A 23798-nucleotide genomic window follows, 5' to 3' on the forward strand; every position below is an offset into this window, starting at 1 on the left:
CCTAAGATTCCCTGCACTCTGCCCAAAGTTTGGCTATGAGTCTCAGCATCTCTTCAATACCCTGCTGGGTACACAGCAATGAAAAACAAGGAAATCATGAAATTTGCAGGCAAATGGTGGGAACTAGAAAAGATCATCCTGAATGAGGTATCCCAGAAGCAGAAGGACATGCATGGTATATACTCACTTAAAAGTGGATATAAGACATATAATGTAGGATAAACATACTAAAACCTATAGCCATAAAGAAGCTAAGCAAGAAGGAGCACCTTGGGTAAGATGCTCAGTCCTCATTCAGAAACGCAAACAGGATAGACATTGGAAGAGAGAGAAAACAGGAGGGGACAGGACAGGAGCCTACCACAGGGGGCCTCTGAAAGACTCTACTTAACATTTTTAACCAGTGTTTTTTAAATTAGACAATAAAGATGTGACTCCATTTTTATTTTTCAATGCTTTAGCATCCTTATTATGTAACCCCCCTTTTCTTATTCTGCTTGTGGTTTGACAGAAGCTCTATGAAGTAATATTCTCAAAACATGTAGTTTTTATTGAATTTTTTTTACCATCTCAAGAGGGCCTGTTGTCTACAACCTATTTATGAGACATTCATTTGATAAAGCTGCACGTTCGTGAAGGATTGTATATTTCAGAGGCTTCCATCTGAATGGTCTTTTGCTCCTTTTAGTGGCATGAGTATAAAGAGGGGAGATGAGAGAGCTAAGGTCTGATGAGGAGAGTGGGATGCCTCAAGCAGAGTCTGCAGAGAAGAAAATGAATGGGGTACAGGAATGGGGGGCTAATGACTCGGCGAGCCTTGGGGTGTTGCTGGAAATGCCTCAAACTCAGAGGCAGAGCATCCGGCATCCACGAAGATGTCTGTCCACTGCCTGCTGCTTAGGTACTGATATTGTGGTAACAAACCCCGTGTTCTTTCCTTTCTGTTCCTCCGCTTTGTAGGGACTTGCTATTTTAAGGCTGGGTTGCTGAATTAACTCCTTGTTTGGGCACCATGGATAGAGACTTACTATTATTTTAACATGTTTCCAAAGAACAAGGTCTTTCCTTGTCCGCGCCTTCTTGTTTCACAAGGGTGGATTTTCAGTTCCGAGTTTTCTTTCTTTTGGACGGTGCCCCGTAAGACGTGCTGACGCTAGGGAGGCCCAAAGGACAAGAAGGTTCCTCTAAGTCAGCTGGAGAGCTTTTATTGTGGCATAGGCTGGTGTGATCCAGGCTTGGGTTGCAAAGATACAACTCTCTACTCCTGTTAAGCTTTATTGGCATTTGGAGGAATGGCACGGGGAAGGGTTGAGGGTACAGAGGAAGAAGACAGAAGGAAGGTGGAGAGACTAAAGTGGTGTTTCAGGAAGGGAATGGCTTTCATACACTCCACAATACAGAGTAGCTACAAATAAGGCAAGTGCATTCCCTCCTGGTCTCGTTTCAAGACAGTTTTTTTTTTTTCCTAAAGCCGAGTTAAGTTGAAGGAAGCTATCTGACCACCACCTCCCAGATATTGCTATGTTTTTATCTTCTCAGCTGGGGCTTTGCTATGTCTGCAGACTTATAGTAAGCAGAAAAGTGATGGTCCACAGCTGTGCATGGTGGGTGGCATCGCAACGCAAGGAGTCTTGCATTAGCCTGAGGAACAGCTTCCAAAGGAGGCTGAAAACAGGCTTTCTATTACTTTCAAAACAGAAGCAAGGGGGGCAGGGTATTGGGAAAAGCCGAGAAGGGACATGGGCTAGGTTTTTTGGTGAGGCCTGAAAGGAAGGGCAGTGGGAACAGAGATGGGCGGCAGGACCAGGGCATGTCAGCAGTCATGGCTGGACCCTCACCCCCAACCCTACCCCCAGGAAGGAGTCCAGGAGAAACTGTGTTCTAGGTTTCCTTTTGGACTTCTCCTTGTTGCCCAGATCCAAGCTGTATGCAAGCTTTATTGTGCAGGAGGAACGAGTAAACACAGCCGTGAAACCTCACACAGCATGGCTGCGTCCTTGCTGGAGTTTGCAGGCCGAGAGGCTGCTGTTAGCTTGTTTTTCCCTTTGCCTTGTAGCTGGCTCCTCTCTACTCTGTGTTCTCCTTCTTTCTTCGTACAGCATCTGTAGAGTGTGGGCCCTTGCAGGAAAGCATTTTGTGTTGTTTCACAGGTTTGGGCAGAGTGATCTGGGGAAGCCATAGACATTATCTGCAGATAGCGTACTTAATGTTTTATAGATGTGAAGTTTTTCCTGATAAGCAAACATCATACCTTGTTCTCTAGATGTTAGAATTACAGATGTTCCTTAAGGACACATACAACTCCCATCACTTATCAACAAGTATTTGTGCAGATGGCATGGTCCACCTGTGTCTTCTGTTCCCTCTCTTTATTCTGCCTCGTAGGTTCAGACATATGTGGCTGTTTGTTGAATGTTCTCAAAGCCGTTCCTCGGATGAGAACTGATTATGCTGTTGCTGCTTCTCCCTGCCTTTACTACACCAACCTCGGCTCCCCAGTGTAGAGCCTGTAGCTCCGCCTCTCAATTCCTGCCCAGGCTTCCCCTGAGATTGAATGCCACCTCAGTATACATCCCACTCCTCCCTGTTTCTGCTGAGTGGTTACTGCTCCACGTATGTAGCTTTAAAGTCCATTTTCTGTATGCCATGAGGGTAGCTTCCAGGTTTGGGGAAATCTTGTGATTTAGATAAGCAAAGTCTGTCTGACCTTCTAGAATCCTGTCGTGATACCCATGCTCCTAGAAAACAGTTTCGCTGCTGCGCTAAGTCCTGTTCCCTCATCTCCCATCCCATGTTGTGTCTTTTAGTGGAAGGAATCAAAGTTCATTAAAGTCAGAGCTGCCTAAAAAATCAGTGTACACTGGTGAACTTTTCTCATCCTGGCTATTTGGGTCTGGGATTCCATGGGCTGCTTACCAAGCCTGTAAGTGACACCACATTACTCTTTTCTAGGAGCTCATCATTTACAGCTACTTCTTACTGCCTACATGACTATATTTGCCACTCACAATAGAGAATAACCATGGCGCTGACCTTCAAGGGCCTTTCAATTTCTTTTCTCCTCTCTTTTCTGCTTTAAATAATTGTCTCTGTCTTCTTTCGTATGCCATATCCACAATACAGATGAGCAAAAGTGCCATGCCATCCAAGAGGGGGCCCTTGTGGGGCCACTCTTTAACAGACCAGAAACACTGTTTCCATCGGAAGCCATGTCAACTCCATCAAATGCTTACTGCTGAAAACACCCCCGGGATGCCTGGAACTTTGCTAGGCCTTTCACTGTTGCTCTCCCCAGAGTCTGACATGATGCCTGCCATGCCTGAAAAACATAAGAGAGGTAAATGAATGAATTGCAAATGAGTGGCAAAAAAAAGAGCAGGAGAGAACGAGAGGGAGAGAGATAGAGAGAGAGAGAGCGAACCCTGCTTCTTCAGCATCTTCTGTCCTAAGCTTGCCTGATAGTATTAACTGGTTGCTTCTGTGTGTTCTTCATGGTCGCCTCTTAGCTCTGTTAAGGCAGAGGTCCTTCTAGTGTCCTGTGGATTTGTCGGCTCTAGGAGGTAAGCCACTTTTTTACAACACAAGCTTCCACCAAAGTGTTCTGGCTTACTGCCATAAAAGCAATGAAGCCAGCTGGCTGTATACAGGAATCTTTTTCAGAGTAACCCTTTTCTCCCTTGACCTGCATTCTTTCGGGTATTTTGTCACCGTGATGGAAAGCTGTCTACTATAATATAGAAGCTTTATTGCTGCAGTTTCTCTATTGTTTGCTTAGAATTTACATAGAATAACTTGCAGAAAAAAGTTGTCAGGCCCCAAGAGTTGAGAATTGAGACACCTAAGATACACATTAGAAGTATAATCAAAAGATGCTTTTCTCTGAAAACTGTGGCCATCCAGTGACCAGCTTGAGATTCCTGTGGGTCTGCTGCGAGATGTGGACAATGATTCGCCGACACTTAGTTTAGGAGGTGACATTCTTCGACTGTATGTGTTTGTTTATTAGTGGTGTGTGTACCATGAGGGCACCTGCACGGTTCCTGGAGATCAAGCTTGGGTTTTTCAGTCTGTGCATCAAGTGCTACTAACTCTGAACCCATGCTAGTCAGGAGACACACTTAGGAGTGTCTTAGGAACCTGCTGGGCTCTTACTGTCTTGAAATTAGATTTTTAAGTAAAAATATGTTTGATATGTATCCTGTAAAATCCCATCCACTTTATTACCTAAATTCTTTTAAATAAATGTACATTTCCCTGAGGGTGGGAAAGAATCTATTTTATTCTTATAGTGGGAAAATTAAAACATAATTCACTATGATATAATTCTGTAATATTTTTTAAATGCCAAAAGTCTGGACCAAAGAGGCAATTTCACTTTCAGTCATCTATGACATTCCTCCAAAGCCTTTGATATGATTTGTACTTGAGCATCAAATACTCTCATAAATATATGGTTACTTCAATAAATCCACCAAAAAGTCTTTTTGTCATGTGAAAAAAAAGCAAATTTTATTTTCTGGCCTTACAATATTTTAAAGAGCTGTTTTTTGAGGTTTTGTGTAAGTCCTTGTGAAGATTTTGAAGGTAACTGAAAAATATAATGCATTAGGAATGTTTTCTTTACTATTTTACTATATACTATTAGTTACATATTATATATACTTACTATATAATATATATTACTATTTACTATTTTACAATAAATTCATTGTGGTTTTCAAATAGAAACTTACTTTTGCCATTATCACTATAATGCAAAATCCTATTAGAATATATATTCCTTGACATGTTTTAACTACTTTCCTTGCCAGCATATTAAAGAAAAGATGTTTACATGAATCCATTCAAAACATATTTGTTATTTGTGTCACCAGACACAAACATATTTCCCTTGTGACATAGGGAAGCAGGCAGTAAACAGAATAAGTGAACAAACAAAGAAATAATACATGTGGATTAGAGATAACGAGCCTCTGCAGTCTTGGGGAGAACCTGCCACTCATTATTTTGCAAGTGATCCTGACATCAAACTACCTTCTAAGTATCCTCACATCCATGGGCTAGTGCAGCATTCAGCCACATCCCTGTCTGAGAACTCTTGGCAACTGATGAGTGCTAGGGGAGAGAGAGTCAATGGATGTGCCATTTCAGTGGCGCACAATTCTTTTCAAAAGCAGTGGGCGGGGCCGGACAGCAGCCTTTCAGAGCACAAGCTGTTCTCGCAGAAGACCTGGATTTGGTTCTAAGCACCCACACGGCAGCTTAAAACCACCCACAGCTCCAGTTCCAGAGGACCCAATGCCTTTGCCGGCACTCATGGGCACCAGGCATACATGTGGTAAACACACATACATGCACAGAAACATTTATACACAAAAAAAATCTTCACATAGCACATGTTCACTCCCTGATTGGATTTAAGGATCACTACGTGGGAGAGAAGTTGGGCCAGTTGCTTGGGTGGTCAGGAACTTAACACTGCACAGACCATGGGCCTGGGGAAAAACTAAATTCAATTCTGCTAAAGAAACAGCAATAAAATGATTCCTAATAATATTCTGCTATATCCATAGATCAGCGTCTCGCTTAGCCATTATCAGAGAAGCTCCTTCTTGCAGTAGATGAGAACTAACACAGAGACCCACAGCTAAACAATGTGCAGCAGAAAGTGAGATACTTTAGAACATCCAGCCCTAAATGGGACATCTTCATCTAACTGCTCCCCTAAGGGCTCAGGAAGCTATCCAGAAGAGCAGTTAGAAAGCCTGTAAGAGGCAGGGTGATTGCTGGTGGTGGTAGTTGGGAGGAGGGGTGGATAAATACAGGAAAACCGCTTCTTCCGGGACCAACAGGCCTGCTGCACAGTGAACGCACAGAGGCTGCGGCAGCATGTACAGGGCTTGCACAGGTTCAAGCCAGAAGCGGTCCCAGCACTGACAGAAAGAAAGGGACATGGGCTCCCATCCCAGAAGCTATCTGCAATTGTCATTTGCTTGCAGAGGAAGAATTAGCTTTTTCCAGTGGAGTCTCACTGGGTATATAAACCACACTGAGAACAGGCCCTGGGCCCAGGAGTAGAAGGCCAAAATGAGTTCGGTGGTACTTTTGTAGACATTATGTCTCATATTGCTTCGTTTGGGCATTTTTTTTCTTATTAGTTACATTTTATTAATTCTGTATCCCAGCTGCATCCCGCTCCCTTATTTCCTCCCATTACCACCCTCCCTCCCTCATCTCCTCCCTGCCCCTTTCCAAGTCCACTGATAGGGGGACCTCCTCCCCTTTCATCTGACCCTGGTTTATCAGGTATCTTCAGGACTGGCTGCAAAGTCCTCCTCTGTGGCCTAACAGGACTGTTTCTCCCTTGGGGGGGAAGTCAAAGAGCCAGCCATTGAGTTCCTGTTAGAAATAGTCATTTGGGCATTTCTTGTTTACTTTTTTTTTTTTTTTGGCTTTTATGTTATGATTTCTGATTTTGTATTTTGTGTGTTTTATTTGTGTGTCTATGTTTCTTCAATTTTTTTCTGGCTTGTTTGGATTTTCACTTGTTTCTTTTTTGTTTTCTAAAGAGAGAAAGAAAGGATGGAGTTGAGTTTGTGGGGAGGTGGAAAGGATTTTGGAGGAGTTGGAGGAGGGGAACTGTGATAGGTACATTTTATGGACATTTTTCAATAAAAATGCATGTAATAATTTAATAAAAGTAGAGTTGTTATTGAATAAAAAATGATCCTCATAAAAAACATAGCAAGCATATGGATATATAGTTTATTACCAAAATGTTTTCATGACAGAGCTCAAGCCTTATCAGCTTACAGAATTCTTAACATAAAAGGATAGCTACAATACAATATTATAATTCAGCTTTACGTATGTTTTAGCATCATTTGGTGGTGGAACATTGTGTTACTGGGCATTTTCCTATCAAAATGTAATTTACTTTTCAGTACAAGCTCATGAGGTAGGATTTGTTCTTTCAAATATATATATGACAACACATGGATGTGGGCAGATTAAAAACTTGACCTAGTGTGTAAAGCCAGCAAGTGGAGGAGCCAGAATTAAAGTCCATGTTTTTGATGATCAGTCTATCCCTTCTTTTGCTGTACACTGCTCCATCAAACATTCCCAGTACTTTATTCCAACTATCCACCCTCGCTTTATCTGAGGTGATATAAAGATTTCAGATTTTGAAGTAAAAATGATGTGCTCATCTATAAAAGGCTAGCACGTAGTCTAGCAGAGTGATTTCCGAGGAAAAACTTTGCAAATCTCTCAACAAGAAATAGAGGCAAGTAATTCAGGGGTTTATACAATATGAAAACTTGTGCTTTTCTAAGTCCTGGTGAGCAGGGTTGTGAGCCTGAAAGTTCATAGTAGTGGCAATCAGTGGCTATCTGCGTGATTCCACTAAAAATGTGCCTTTGAAAGCGATGCTGTAGTCACAAGCTGTTTCCCAAAGTGCCGCTTCCCGAGTTTGATAATCGTGCATTTGTTGGTGCGGTTGACATAATTATTCGCACAGTTTCTGTTTCACTTACGTAGCATGTGCACCTGTCATTGGACTAGCTAAAACCGTCCCTGCCCTTTGGTATTGGGCCACTCTGCTGATACGGTGTGTTATAAATATTACAAGGACAAGAGCAGTTTACACTACAGAATAAAGCAACATAGTTTTACTGACAACTTCATTCCCTGTATTCACTGTAGCCTCAGAAGTGAGTTAGAATTCTCAGGCAAGTTATCGAAGTTATAATAAACTATGGCCAGCATTTCTACACTATTTAAATTGTGTCCAGCATAAGATATACTGGTAGCAGTTACACTGCTCTGCTTAAATTGATGTTGGTTCATTGAAAATGAGGAGTGGTAGATTTAAAATGAAAATAAAGAGTTTGAGATACTCTCTGCTCGTTTCTGTTTCCTTCTGCACTTGAGTCAGCTGAAATGGAGAAGAGCTTCCTGTGGTTAGGGGAAAAATAGCACAAGAAGGAAAATTCTGGATCCTTGTATTTCGCCTGAGCGGCACTGATATATTTGGAAGCATCTATCTTCCCCTTTCACCCAGACGCCGCTGTGTTTACTTTGGCCTACTGAGGGCCACACATTCCCTGTAATCCCATGTGGATCAAAGGACACAGCCTAGGCTCAGTTCCAGACACCATTTATAAGTTGATCATTCAATTACATTTTTCTCAGGAGTCGTGTCCCAGTTTTCAGGTAAATTTGTAGAGTTTAAATATTGTGCTGGTGAGTTGTCAACTGGACACAAACTAGAGTTGTTTGGGGAGAGGGAAAATTGAGTGAGATGATGCCTTCACCAGACCGGCCTTTAAAAAAAATCCGGAGGGGAAATTTTCTTGACTAATGATTGATGTGAAGAGCTCAGCCCACTGTGGGTGGTGTCAACCCCAGTCATGTGGTTCTGGGTTTCATAAAAAGCAAGACAATCAAGCCATGGAGAACAAGCAAGTTCGCAGTGTCCCTTCGTGGTCCCTCTTGGGTTTTCTACCTCTAGCTTCCTGTCTGGAGTTTCTAATGTGGGTTCCTCTAATTAGGGATTATTTGGATAGCATGCAATCCAAACAAATCCTTTCCTCCCCCAGTTGTTTTTGGTCAGCGTTTCGTTACAGCAATATGAAGCAAACTAGAACATAAAATACAATGTTCTTTAGCATGGAGAAATCGCTGCTTAAATGTGTTTTTCCGAAGTACCATGTACAGAAGGTGATTATGTTCTGTTGCTTTTGGCTGCATTCATCACGCTTGTATGTTCCACACATAGCTCAAATTCGGAACATTTTCTTGGCTCGTGAGTCCATATGATACATTATTTTAAAAATACAGACATAGTACTTGCTATGTGGAAAGCATGGCTCTAAATACTTTACAAGTCTTAACTCTTTCACCTTTGCAGAATTCTCAGAAGAAAGATATTGTCAAAGGTCATACAGCAAATGCTAGAAAGACTAGGTGACAAGTTCGTATTTTCAACTTCACTAGGCTTCATCTGTGCAAGTGCAGACAGCAATAGTTTGCAGCTAACTTGTCAGTAAGTACTCCTCTGCATCATCATCTTCTTTCTCCTCCCTCCCCCCTTTACCCTTTTAACACCACTTTCTTTTCCTCGAGTCTTCATTTTCTTCTTTCTCTTCTTGGACAGCCTCCCTGTGTACTCTGGCCAATCTTGAACTGATCTTGATCATCTTGCCTCAACTTCCTGAATGCTGCAATTGGGTATGCATCATGCCCACCTAAGTCTATTTCTTCTTTCCATGGTATCTTTAAAGATTTTTTTGACACTGCATTACAGTTCACTGATGTAAATATCCTCACTAGAGGTAAACCAGCTAGGTAAGCCTAGCTCAGAAGAAACTGATGTGGGGGAGAAATGTAAAATCCTTTCATAAATACTCATAGTGATGGATAGTTTTTGTCAGTTTGACACAAGCTATAGTCATCTGAGAGGAGGAATCCTCAGCCGAGAAACGCCTCCAATAGGACTGGGCTGTAGGCAAGCCTGTAGGGCATTTTCCTAATTAGCGACTGATGTGAGTGGTGCCATGCCTGAGCTACTGGTCCTGGGTTCTATAGGAGACAGGCTGCAACAGGAGCAAGCCAGGGTTCCAGGGCCTGTGCATCATTTTCTGCCTTCAGCTTCCTTCCCTGTTTGAGTTCCTGTTCTGATTTCCATGATGAACAGTGATATGAAAATGTAAGACTTAGTAAACCCTTGGCTCCCCACATTGCTTTGGTCATGGTGTTTCATCACAGCAATAGTGAAACATATATCTCAATTAAATATATCTTTTTAAAAAAATATTTATTCACGTTACATCCCCATCACAGCCTTCTTACTCCTCTCCTCTCAGTCCCACCCTCTTTCCCTCCCTTCCATTTCCTCAGAAAAGAGGAACCTCCTCCACTAACCTGCCCCCAGCACATCAAATCACGTCAGGACTAAGCACATCCTTTTCCACTGAGGCCTAGCGAGGCATCCCGGGAAGGGAAAAACAATCCAAAAACAGGAAACCAAGTCATGTTAGAGACAGCCCCTGCTCTAATTGCCAGGGGACCCACGTGAAAACCAAGCTTCCCATCAGCTACATATATGTAGGGGGCCTAGGTCAGTCCATGCATGCTCTTTGGTTGGGGCTTCAGTCTCTGTAAGCCCCAGGGAACCCAGGTTAATTGATTCTGTTGATCTTTTTTTTTTAATTTTATTTTTTTCTTATCAGTTACATTTTATTAACTCTGTATCCCAGCCGTGTCCCAATCCCTCATTCCCTCCCAGTCCCTCCCTCCCTTCCTCATCTCCACCCTGCCCCTTTCCAAGTCCACTGATGGGGGGGACCTCCTCCCCATTCATCTGATCCTGTTTTATCAGGTATCTTCAGGACTGGCTGAAAAGCCCTCCTTTGTGGCCTAACAGGACTGCTCCTCCCTTGGGGGGTGGGGAGGCCAAAGAGCCAGTCATTGAGTTCGTGTTAGAAATAGTCCCTGTTCCCCTTACTACGGGAAACAATTGGTTACTGAACTACCACGGGCTACATTTGAGCAGAGGTTCTAGGTTATATCCATACATGGTCCTTGGTTGAATATCAGTCTCAGCAAAGACCCTGTGCCCAGATATATTTGGTCCTTGTGGAGCTCCTATCCTTTCCCCATCAGACTAACTCCCTTCTTTCTTATGATTCCCTGTTCTCTGCCAAAGGTTTGGACATGAGTTTTTGCTTTGAAAATACTGCTAGTTAGAGTCTTTCAGATGCGCTCAGTAGACTCTTGTCATACGTTCAATGTACATCCCATCTGTCTTTCTAAACGAGGATTGATTATCTTACCCCATGTCGGCTCTCTTGATTATCTTTTTTAGGTGTATAGATTTCATTATGTTTATCATATCTTATAGGTCTATATAAGTGAGTATATACTGTGTTTGTCTTTCTCCTTCTGGGATATTTCACTCAAAATGATCTTTTCTAGATCCCATTTGCCTGCAAATTTTATGATTTCCTCCTTTTTGATTGCTGAGTAGTATTCCATTGTGTAAAAATACCACAATTTCTGTATCCATTCCTCCATTGATGGACATCTGGGTTGTTTCCAGGTTCTGGCTATTACAAATAAAGCTGCTACAATCATGGTTGAACAAGTATCCCTTTTGTGTACTTGAGCAAAGTTTGGGTATATACCTAGCAGTGGTATAGCTGGGTCTTGAGGAAGCACTATTCCTAATTGTCTTAGAAAGCACCAAATAGCTTTCCAGAGTGGTTGTACCAGTTTACATTCCCACCAGCAGTGGAGCAGGGTTCCCCTTTCTCCACAACCTCTCCAGCATGTGTTGTCACTTGAGTTTTTCATCTTGGCCATTCTGATGGGTGTAAGGTAATATCTCAGGGTCGTTTTGATTTCCATTTCCCTGATGACTAATGAGGTTGAGAATTTCTTTAAGTGTTTCTCTGCCTTTCGATATTCCTCTGTCGAGAATTCTGTTTAGCTCTGTTCCCCATTTTTTAATTGGATTGCTTGGTTTGTTGCTTTTCAGCTTCTTTAGTTCTTTGTATATACTGGATATTAGTCCTCTGTCAGATAAAGGGTTAGTGAAGATTCTTTCCCAATCTGTAGGCAGTCATTTTGTTTTGATGACAGTGTCCTTTGCTTTACCGAAGCTTTTCAGTTTCATGAGGTCCCATTTATTGATTGTTGCTCTTAGAGCCTGTGGTGTTGGTGTTCTGTTCAGGAAGTTGTCTCCTGTGCCAATGAGTTCTAGGCTGTTCCCCACTTTTTCTTCTAACAGATTTAGAGTATCTGGTTTTATGCTGAGGTCTCTTTCTCCTTCCATGTTTCTTAATCCTTTCCTCCACTCTTCCACAAGACTCCCTGAGCTCCACCTAATGTTTGGTTGTGGGTCTCAGTATCTGTTTCGATCTGCTTCTGGGTGGAACCTCTTAGAAGACAGTTAACAGTGCTGAGCTCCTGTCTGAAAGCATAGCAGAGTAGCATTAATAGTGTTGGAGGTTGGCTCCCTCTCATGGGGTGGGTCTCAAGTTGGGCCAGTCATTTGTTGGCTAAGATGACTCAGTCATTAAGTACTAGGCTCACAACCAAAAATATAAGAGTTCAATTAAAATTTTTTAAGAGAGATAGTGATTGAATGTTTGGAGATTGTTTGGAATTTGATGAATTGATGAGACAATAAAGGCATTGTGGACAGAAGGCGAAGCAGTATATAAAGAGGAAAATGGGAACCAGGTGTGGAAATAATTGGGTTATGTGACAAACACTGGAAGACAGCTTCTAAAAACTTTCTGGCACTTGACAAAGAAGTAGATTTAGTTGGAAAGATGACTCGGTGGCAACTGCTGCTCTTCCAGAGGAACAAAGTTTAGTTCTTAGCACTCATATCAGGTGGCTCTCAATCCTCTGAATCTCCAGCTCCAGAGACCTGATACTTTTTCCTGGCCTCCACAGGCACCGTGCATAAGCACACATATGCACACACAGACAAAAAAATTCCTTTAAATAAAGAAGTGAAATCAACCTAATCTATGAATGGAAATAGTAAGAAAAAGTAAAATAAAATTTAAATAGTGCAAAGCATGGGTATCTTATGCTTCAGACCCACGAAGTGGACAAGTTCAGCGATAGCCGCTATTAGAAGTGATTTCCCCTCCTTTCCTATACCTCTCCATCACCATCTTTTGTATCTCTTGCCTGACCATTCATCACCAAGAATAAGAATAAGCCAACTTCACTTTATCAGTACTTACTCTTGGGTTTCAGAAAAATACTCAGTACCTGCCACTAAGACATTATAAATAAATTTAAATTTTTGTCACTTTCTACTTATGTGTTAAAAAAACACCTTTTTCCCATGGAATGACCTAAACACTATAGTGAGAAAATGTGTTTGGGGGAGTAATTAGCCTCTGTGGGAAGAACCCTGAAGTGTTAATTCTCAACAGCTCTTCTTGGCGCAGACTTAAGACTCTTTCTGGCTCATGAAGATGCCTTCAACCTTGCTCTATTGTAACAACAGAGTATTAGTTATTTTTGTCATCACTGCAACAAAATACCACATAAGATCCAGTTATTTTGGCTTACATTTTGGGGATACAGTCCATCATTGTTGGGAAGGCAGAACAGCAGGGGCATGAAATAGCTGGTCATATTTATAGATACTGGGCACAGACAAAAGTAAATGCTGACACTCAGCTTGCCTTCTTTTTTAATTATTTTTATTAATTACAGTTTTTTTTTCACTTTGTATCCACCCTGTATGTCCCTCCTTCCTTCCCTCCCAGTCCTACCCTCTCTCCCTCTTCCCCACCTGTGCCCCTCCCCCAGTCCACTGATAAGGGAGGTCCTCCTCCCCTTCCCTCTGATCCTAGTCTATCAGGTCTCATCAGGAGTGGCTGCATTGTCTTCTGTGGCCTGGTAAGGCTGCTCCCCACTCAGGGGAGGTGACAAAGAGCAAGCCAATTAATTCATGTCAAAGGCAGTCCCTGTCCCCATTACTATGGAGGCCACTTGGACACTGAACTGCTCTAGGCTACCTCCATGCAGGGGTTCTAGGCCATCTCCATGAGCGGTCCTTGGCTGGAGTATCAGTTTCAGAAAAGACCCCTTTGCCCAGAATTTTAGAATCTGTTGCTCTCCTTGTGGAGCTCCTGTCCTCTCCAGGTCTTACTATCTCCCACTTCTTTCATAAGATTCCCTGCACTCCACCCAAAGTTTGCTATGAGTCTCCTCAGCATCTGCCTCACGATACCCTGCAGGGTAGAGCCTTTCAGCGCCTTCTTCTTATACACAGTTCAAAATGACGCCTCTCATATTCGGCAGGGGGGGCTTGCCACATCTTGAGTCAATATAGCAACTCCTTGCATAAGCACCCAGAGGTTTGTCTGTCCTGTGACTCTAGATCCTGTCAAGCTGACGATCAATATTCACCATCGCAGACAGGACTGACAGACAGCCTTTCAGCTCCGCCTCTTTTAGACAGCACAGGTCCTGTCCTCTCTGAGCCTGTGTCCTCTGTGATATTTGCCTAAATGTGACTAAAAGGTAGGTGTAGCTGGGATGCTTTTCATTACAGTCATTACTGTTAATCTATGTTTTCAGCTACCCTGCATTTCTAGGCAGCGGTTTCCCCCAAGGACTTCTGTGGTTTTACATAGTCACCTTCCCATCACAGTTCCAGCTACTCAGTTCACCTTCAGTGCCTTCCTGCAATTGTCTCTGTCTTTGCCAGAGATGTCTTTGAACAGAGAGTTGTTGTGTCTCATTCCTAGAGGATAACTTTCCGAATGGCCTTGGAGTGTGTTGGCTATGCCCTGCGATGGAAGTGAACTGCTTTTTCACCTTGGATTTTTATGTCTTCTTTCTTTTCTTAGATTGAAGATTTGATTGAGACGCACTTCGACAGTGGACGTAGAAGGGCCGTCCTCCGACGACCTCCTTCCTACAGGAGAGCAGGGCTTCAGACTCACCAGCACCTTCTCGCTCAGCATGGCTACAGTGTCGTCACTGTTGAAGAAAGACTTGGAAGTGGTCTAGGTCTGGAGCTGCGGGACCAAGGTCAGAACAATGAGTAACAATCAGTTATGGGGCACGTGAACAGGCTCTGTGCTGCTTATTTTCTTCCTCTCAAACTGTTTCACAAAACAAGGTTTTACCCATGATCAAATATCATACACTCAGTTTCTGTGTTTCTTTTTATTGCCTTTTCTCAATCTTCTTTAGTTAGATCTCTCTATTCTTGAAATTATTCTGTTTGTATTTCTGTAGCATTTCCAAGTCACATAGTCCGTATTTAAATGCTACATTAAAAATGTTTATGTTTATGAGTATGAATACATATCCTGCTTAGCACCAAACTGCTCCATATTTTAAGGAAATTGCCACTTCATTTGACTGCAAGTAGAATGTGCTGGAAATTGTTTTGCAAAGCCAGTTGAAATGGGATTCACAGATGGTTCCAAATATGAAGATAGTAAGGGCATTTGTTATACATGCTATTAGTCATCAAGTATTTTCATTTCTATCATTTGATGAAAAAGTAGTTGTTAAATTATTTGAAATTGAGTAGATGGAGGAGGTTGAGAGGGCAAAGAGAGTAAGAGATACACTACCTCTGCAACAGGTGAACACAGGGTAGGTCTCAGCTACACTCTGTATTCAGGACTCTCCATCACTACCTGACTAAGACTGAGAAACGTGAAGTCTCTTCGTAATCCAAGAGAGGAAACTGAGTCTTTACGGGAAGAAATAGCCCATAATAATATGAGGGAAGAACGGATGGGAGTGCCCAAGTCTCATTCTCATTTCTTGTGTTCTGTTGCTTTGTTCCTCTGCTGCCTTAGTCTCTTATGGCTCATTATCCTGCACTGAGCTTATGGGAGATGCACCAATGCAGACTGTGCATTCGCCAGAAGCTAGTCACATTTTCTTTTTGTATGAAGACACAATTAGCCATCCCTCAGTGCCCTCAGAGGACTGGTTCCAGGACTCCCTGCAGAAATCAAAATCCCTTCTATGAATTATGGCAGTCTTTGCTAGTAACCCTCCCACATATTTCTGAATCATTTTTAGATCATTTATTATACCTAATATAATATAAACACAACACAAATAGTTATTATACATAGGGCGTTCTTCAGGGAATAATGACAATAAAAACCGTTCACTTCAAATGCACATGTGAGAACTAAAAACTGTCAAAGTAGAATTTGTAGAAGTGGAACTCTAAATATGGAAAGGTTTTCTTTTTCTATTTTCTTTTATTTTCTCATAAGAAAGGCAAAAGAAACAATTTGAATTGACTGCTGTTTTCCATCTCCATTCCTTTGGGAAAGAATAGTCAGATTCTGGTGCCCAAATATGCCTGTGGCAAGCTGGCTTTTCACACAGTGTGATATTCCTTTGCTGGTTTGCGGAGATGTAAGGAAGCTGGGAAGGTGTTTCTGAGAAGGACGGATGAAACTTGACCTTGATCGTCCTTCACGCGTGGCTGGTGACGCTCTCAGGGAATAGAACCCGTGGAGATCTGTATGATGAGAAAAATGAGAGTTTTCAGGTGTTGAGAATAGCGTTTGTAAGGCAGACCTCCGTGAATGTAGCAAACTGGTCTCTGTCCTGTAGGAGAGGCTTAGAAATCCAAACCAGCAGAACTCTGTCTACAAATAAGAAAAGCATTAGGGAATATGTAAGCCCTAGAACGCTGACAAGAGCTGAAAACAAAGCTGGCGAACTTTTCTGAGTTTCTGCTGTGCTTAGTTCTATTGCAAGGGAACAAGCGAAAGTTACAGAGCCTTTGGAAGTGACATCATCAAAACTCCATTAGACTAGGGATTAGATAAAGGAAATATACAACATATTTAGCATATCTCTCATCCCACACTGAGCAGGGTGATTGCATCACCACCTCCTGCTGCTACGTGACCAGCATTCTCGATGCCATGCCAAGTGTCCCTGATGACATGTTCCTGAGGTCTAAAATCCCTGATCTCCATGTGTTGATGTTGCCCCTGACTTAGTGTGGCTACAACGTGGATTATCTGTGCATTTCACCTTCACTTAAATTTTAAATTTCTCCGGCTGTAAAACAGATGGATTGCATCACCTTTTCCCATTGATGTCTGTGGGTCAGTTTGACACAAAGTAAGGAGGATTACTTTGCAGCTTCCAAGTAGTATGAAAGGGCAAAGGCAGCTTGAAGCAATAGAAACTGACAGCCGGAGGAGCTGCTGGGCCTGATGACCAGCGATAACTGTGTAATGTCACCAGCATTTGTCATGTAGATGCTGATCCAATTCCCTTTCCCACATTCCCCCCAGCTTTGAAAACATCTTCCCAGCTTACTTTTGCATTCTTTTACTTTGTTACCTATTGCCTCTAGCACTAGGATCGATTTCACGCTATATGAAGTATGAAAATTGATTTTGGTTTTTAATTTTATTTTTCACCGTAGAGCACAGTGCACAGAACACCTGGAATAAAACAGCCCTGTGATTCTAATCTAACATATATCATATATGGAATTAAAAAAGAAATCACAGATTATCTTATAAACAAACACCAATTTAACCTGTAAGCCATATTGAATTGTATGCACTGCATACTCCTCAGAAAAGCTTCTCCAGATTGAAATTCTTGTGTTTCCTTGGCTGGCACACATTCACTGACTCATTTTCCTACCTTATGTGCATCGGAAGAGAAGGAAGCTGCTCTGATGTGCGTAAACTTGCTCCCCAGGCTGAGCAGCCTGGAAGTGAAAACAGCTCAGAAGGGCCTGGAGCCTTTTCTTCTGCCATGACACTGTCTTCCTGCTACTAACCCACAGCTTGGAAAATGACATTAAAACCAAAGCAGATGCCCCTGCCAAAGCTGCAGAAGGCACGGGGGCCGGATTGGTGTGTTCCTAAAATGCACTTGTGGGCAAAGGGAGTAAGTATGGGACCTGTTCTCTTTAAAAACAACCCTGCTCTTTCTACCTGCTATTCCTACCTGTTCTGTCCTGCCGTAACTCCACCCTAATCAATTCTTCTGACCTCTCTTCTGCTCCATCTTTTAAAGCACAAGTGGCCTTTTTTTTTCAGCTTAGAGCCATCTTTAAATGCTTTTAAAGGATGATAAAAATAATAAAAGTTAGAAAAAAAACCCCATGCAAGTTAGAAAAAACACATGAAAGGGTCATAGGCCAGAGAGGCAGCATTTTACTGTTAAATGTAATCTGCTCGGGTATAGTAACTTCACGGTTTTTTGTTTTGCCTTAATTATAATCTTATGTGTACATACGCTTTGCCTGTACGTATGTGTGTGTATCGCTTGTGTGAATGTTGCCCCGACAGACCAGAGGGGGTGTCAGATTCCCTGGAACTGGAGTTACAGACAGTTGGGAGCTCCATATGTGTGCCGGAATAGAACCCTGATCCTTAGGAGCAGCAGCCAGTATTATTCACACCGAGCCCCTCTCCTGGGCTTTGTATTTGATTTCTTCGTTTGTTTGTTTTAAAAATTCTATTTAATGAATAGCATTTGAAAGAAAAAGTTGGCAGTGTCAGGCCCTAAATTAGGATATGAGCATTATAGATTTTCTTTCCTAGGGATTAATTCCATCCTAGGTACGTAAGAGAAGCTGATGACGCTTTCGTGAAAGAATATGGGCTGAAACTGTGCGAGTGTAGGTCACTTCCTATAGAAGTGTAGGTCACTTCCGCCCTGGAACTCCGGTAAAGGCAGTTGTAATATTTACTCCTAAGTAATATGTGAAGTGGATTTGATCACATTCGCCAGCCAAGTTTGAAAAGAAGCAAATAAAATCCTGCCTACATTTTATCTCATTCATAGTTCTGGGACGGGGCCCAAATTGTATATTCTAAGAACACGTATATATGATTCTTACGTGCAGCCATTTAGGAACACTGATCTAAGGGGTAGACTATGGGCTCAAAGCACAATAACTCTCAGAGTTAATTTTAGAAAGAAAACTACACAAAAGCCCGCTTGCTGCTGTACCGCTGTATTGCTGATAATTTAACAGTTTGGGTTTTTACGGTCATTATTTCATCTTTACACTGGTTATGAGAGCAGCACAAGGACAATGGTCCTTTTAGAGCTAAGCCTACAAAATGTCACCGATTGAAAACGTACTTTTATGGCCTTCCAGTCCCTTTCTTTTGAAAAATAGACCATATGTCCTTGCATTCAGGGGAACATATAATTCTCTAAGAAAAAGATTCTCTCTCTCCTGCCACGCAGGTGCTATTTAGTAAATCTGTGCCTTAGTGTACCCTGGCCTAAAAGACAGCAGATATTTTATATAAAGCATAGAATAAGTGGAAGTTTGAATAAAACATGCCTCAAGAGACCCTGACTGTGAGTTGCTCTTATACTGGATCAGAATTATTTGTGTGTACTTGAAAAGTAGTGTGTTCATAGCCCCTTTCCTATATCCAAATACATTATATGCTTTCACATTCTGCGTGTTACAGCCCAAACCCGATCTCAAAGCCACAGAATCTGAATTACATTTATGTTTCCTTACTTGAGGGTTTTCTGTGGAATTCTTTCTGAAGAAATACAAAAAGCAAAAGGCCTTAATTGTCAAGATTGGCCAAAACTGGTCCGGTGCCTGTTGTGCAAATAAAGCTTTATTACAACACAGCCACACTCTTTTGCTTTCATGCTATGCTTGGCTACAATGGAGTTGACTGGTTGCAATGGCCATTGTATGGTCCTACACCCCAAAATGTGTATTATTTTACCCTTATGGAAAAGGTTTTATTACTGATATATTTAGATGGATAAATGGATGTAACTTGATCCAATAACAAGCTGACAATGGAACCTAGGTTTGAGATGATTTGTTTTGTAAGCTGTACCAAACCTTAGTCAGGAAGAATTCTATGGCTTGCAATAAAGCATTTAATAACACACCTACCAAAACAAAGATATAAAATTAGGATTCATATTGGATATTCCTTCTTAGCTGCAATAATGTAGGATTACCTTTGCTGTTAAATCTTCAAAGATCTTTAACAACAACTGAAAGTTTTCAGAAGAAAGGACACTGTTTCAGCTACTCCTTCCAGCTTCCCACAAGACCCAGTAATATATATATGTATATGTGTGTGTATATATGTATGTGTGTGTATCATTACTTTAAAAAAGAACTATTATATAGACAACAGTAAATAATGCAATCAAGTGCAATCAAGAGCTGAAGAAACATTTCTATTGAAAAGTAAATTCCACTTCTTGGTTCTACAGAATCTACTAGAAGGGGCTGGAGTCTCCCATGACAGTGGGCTTCAGTGAAACCATTGCTATGCGAGGCCACAAGGCCTACTACTTTCTTCCGTTTCATGTCTACCTTCCTTCCTTCTTCCATTCTTGCCTTGTTCCTTTCCTCCCTCCTATCTTCCTTTTCTTTTTCAGTCTTGCAACTATCCTCTTACTTAACCTCCTGAGTGGCAGGGTTATAGGCATGAGCCACCGTACCTGGTTTGTTTAACTTATTTTGATCCTTCTGTATTTTACGTTACATTCCCTTGTTCTTTCAAAATAGTCATATATACATAGGCTAGAACAGATTACATATGCATCTCTGTGTTCAAACTTTACCTTAGTTTGAAGGGTTGTTTAGTGGCTATTTCTCAACAGCTGTTTCTCAATTTTGTATAGAAAGAGGATCTCCGCAGATGTTTCTTTAGCATCTTACTCTTCTGATCTTCATCTTAAACTCTCACGGTGGAAAAGTTATTCAAAACCTTTACTGCTTGTATTGACAATGACTCCGTAAGATAGTTGAGAGTTAAAGTATCTGCAAGTGTTGTCTTTGTCTCTTCTACTGTTGTGATAAATACTTCAACTCCAGCAGTCTGTGGGAGGTAGGGCTCATCTCCACTCATCATTCACAGTACAGTCCATTATTGCAGGGAAGTCTGGTGGCAGGAGCTTGAAGCAGCTGTTCACATCAGGAGGCAGAGACTGATGAATGCTGCTTCTGCCCAGCTCCCTCCCTCCATTTACAGAGTCTAGAATCCCAGCGAGGGACTGGCACCACCCACAGCAGGCAAATCTTCGCACATCGATTTATTTAATACAGTAAATATAACCCCCAACAGGCATGCTCATAGGCTTGTCCCCAGAGGGTTCCAGATCTTGTCTAGTAGATAGTTAATACTAACTATCTTAAGTACTAAGAGCTTGTACCATGTACCAAAACTGCTTCTGTGGAGGAGTGATGGACTCTGGTGATTGAAAATGTTAGCTTTAGAGTAAGACAGAAGCAGAGGTACGGTCCCTAGGTTTGGCTTAACATTCATATATATGTATAGGTGTATGATATATATGTATGTATATATAATTTATTTTTAATTTATATATTCATTTTACATCCTGATCATAGTCTCCCCTCCTCTCCTCCAGGTCCTTCCCTCCCACTCCCTGCCCCAGATTCCTCTTCCCCTTTTCCTCAGAAATAGGGAACCCACCTCAGCACATCAAATCACATCAGGACTGAGCTCATCCTCATCCATTGAGGCCAGGCAAAGCAGCCCCATTAGGAGGAAGTGATCAATAGCAGGTAACAGAGTCCATGCCATAGACAGCACCCTGCTCAACTTACTAGGGAACCCACATGAAGATCAAACCGCCCATCGGTTACATACTTGTAGGGGGCCTAGGGCCACTCTAGGCATGCTCTTTGGTTGGTACTTTCTGCTCTATAAGCCCCCATGGGTCTAGGTTAGTTGACTCTGTTGTGGTATTCTTGTTCTCTCCAAGACTCACAGCCAAGCACTAGGCAGGGCTTGGGGATTCCTGTGGAAGAGTGGAAGGCTCAACATTCTTAACAGGTATATAACTTTTCAGCGCCTCTTTTCCCTTGCATTCAACTTGACTCTTCAAGAGTAGTACATAATAAGCCCCTAGAAATGGTAGAAAACGTTACTGTGTGATCTAGTCAGAGAGGAGACCGTGATGCTCCTCTGTGGGAAGGTACATGTAAAGTGTGACCTGGTATGACACTGTGCTGCTGGGGTCACTGAGTGTTAACTAAACGGTCTAGGAGTTTCAAGTTGGAAGCTCTCAACCTGCGTGCTCTCATGAGACAGTCTGTGTTAAAAACAGGAAGCTTAGACACATTTTCCCAGGATGCCCTAAGCTCATATACAATCTGGAAACTTCCGAGATTCAGAAATCATGTCTTTCTGCTTATCAATTACAATCATTCCTTCCATATAGAGATAAGTATTTATTGACTACAGAAATAAGTAGAGATTAAAAAGTGTATCAATCTTTAGGCTTCAAGACTGAATGTCTTTTGAAATTAACTTTATAATTTAACTTGTAAATTATTTATTATTTATTTTGAGTTTTTAAGATAGGGTTTCTGTAGATAGCTCAGGTTATCCTAGAACTTAGTATACAGCCCAGGCTAGTCTCAAAACAGTTTTCTTGGTATTTCAGGCATGTGTCTCACACTTGGCTTAGCTTTTTGTTCTCATTGATATTCTACTTATGGGGTATCTGGTTGCATGACAAAAATAGCATAAATCTAACAATGGCAGCCCATAGATCCTACTTTATATATCATTTAAGTCCAGATTGAAGACATTTTTTCTCTTTTTTAATTAACTAATTAATTAATTTAATTAACTTACAGCCTGGTCACAGCCCCTTCCCTCTTCCCCTGCCAGTTGCACCCTCAAATCAATCTACCCCATTCTCCTCCCCTTCTGTCAAGAGAAAGGGAGCCCCCACCCCCATGTCTTCCAACTCTCTCTGGCATATCAAAGCAAAGCAAGTCTAAGCCCATCCTCTCCCACTGAGGAGAGAGAAAAGAACCCAGCTATGGGAAAGGGATCCAAAGGCAGGCAACAGAGTCAGAGACAATCCTTGTTCCACATATTGGAGGGTTTTAAAAACTACTAAATTCTTTGGGAGGGAGATGCTCTCAAGGGTCTCTTCCCATCTTTGCCTGTTGCTTTGAGGGAAGGCCAAATGAGCTCAAATATACTGAGATGCGGGTAGTCTGAGCTTTGCACAAGTAGATGAAATTCAAGCAGAGAGGCCAAAGCGGGACATGCAGAGGTATAAGGGCCACATACTTAGACTGATGCTTAGTTCTCTAAATGCTTAATATTCTGTAAAACATGGTAGCAAATGGGATTGCCTAAAGATTTTTGCAAAATCTTTCCAGTGAAGAGACTGTTAAAATGAGCATATAGTTTTTGATTTTGTGAACCTAGAAAGCAACAATTATAAATGGTCTAAAAGTCCATATTGTCCCCAGAGCCTGTGTATGTCCTCTGTGTTATTTTTTGCAGTTCTTTCTTGGTACAATGTAAAAGATTCATTTTGTGCTTTTCTGATACCTTCCTTTCAAAAGATATATTTTATGAGCTAGGATTTTCATAACATATTCTTCACTCAAGCAAAAGACCAAAAAAAATGCACCATCAAATTTGTTACTTTCCTAACATTCAGATACTGCTTAGTAAATCAAAGTCTTAATTCACAGAATGGTGCAATGGCCTAAAAGAGAATAGATTTTTTCCTCAAAGTCATTGACCTGCTTTCAGGGTAGACTCCAAATAATATGTTCAAAAGATTCTGACAGAATATATTTCTTGTCAAGTCAGAATTATTTACAGATCTGTGAAGAAGATATATTTCTCCAGCTGTAGCAGAAATCAAACTGCAGCAAGAATCAGAAAATGAAAAATAGTGTATTCCTATTGCAAAAACAGCTTCTGGAAGGTCCTCAAGTAGCAGAACCAAAATTTTTGCATTCCTGTTTTTAACAAGAGGCTTTCATTCAAGGCTTATTCGGAGCAACTTTAGACAAGAGTAAGCATCTTTAACCTAGTCAGAGTTGTCATAATGGAAAAGTCCATCTCTCACACCCTGAAAGTTTGGGTGGAACAGAAGAAAGCCTCTGATATAGTTGAGTTGCTGCATTGTGTAGGAAGACTAGTAAATGATAATCTTCCAACATATAACGCAATAACAGAAAAAGAGTTGAGGGAGAGGGAGGGAGAGAGAGAAAAAGGTAAAAAGAGAAGGAGGGAGGGAGATGGACAGGAAGAGAAAGGGAAAGGAGGGAGGGGGAGAGGGAGAGAGAGAGAAGAGAGCACAGACAAAATTTTTAAACATTTCTTTAGTCTTAGCTGCCATCTGGCATTGTATGGACAGAAGAGAAGAACTCAGGAAAGGAAGGAATGGAAAATCACTAGTCTGGCCCCAACTTAAAGTTGGTCCCCTTTGGCTGTTTGTGCACATGCATTGCAGGTGCT

The 23798-nt window shown here is 41.7% G+C and overlaps 1 protein-coding gene across 2 annotated transcripts in view; it reads left to right on the top strand.

Annotated features, from left to right (window-relative positions):
- Cped1 (cadherin like and PC-esterase domain containing 1) overlaps positions 1 to 23798 on the top strand; it is a 260260-nt gene that overhangs the window by 15754 nt on the left and 220708 nt on the right. For both annotated transcript variants that reach the window (XM_060373786.1, XM_060373787.1), the window contains exon 2: positions 14391 to 14574. In XM_060373786.1, the coding sequence (XP_060229769.1) occupies positions 14391 to 14574 (184 nt within the window). The remainder of the gene's footprint in view (positions 1 to 14390; positions 14575 to 23798) is intronic.

This window comes from Meriones unguiculatus, chromosome 21 (assembly GCF_030254825.1).
Source record: "Meriones unguiculatus strain TT.TT164.6M chromosome 21, Bangor_MerUng_6.1, whole genome shotgun sequence".
Lineage (NCBI taxonomy): Eukaryota > Metazoa > Chordata > Mammalia > Rodentia > Muridae > Meriones > Meriones unguiculatus.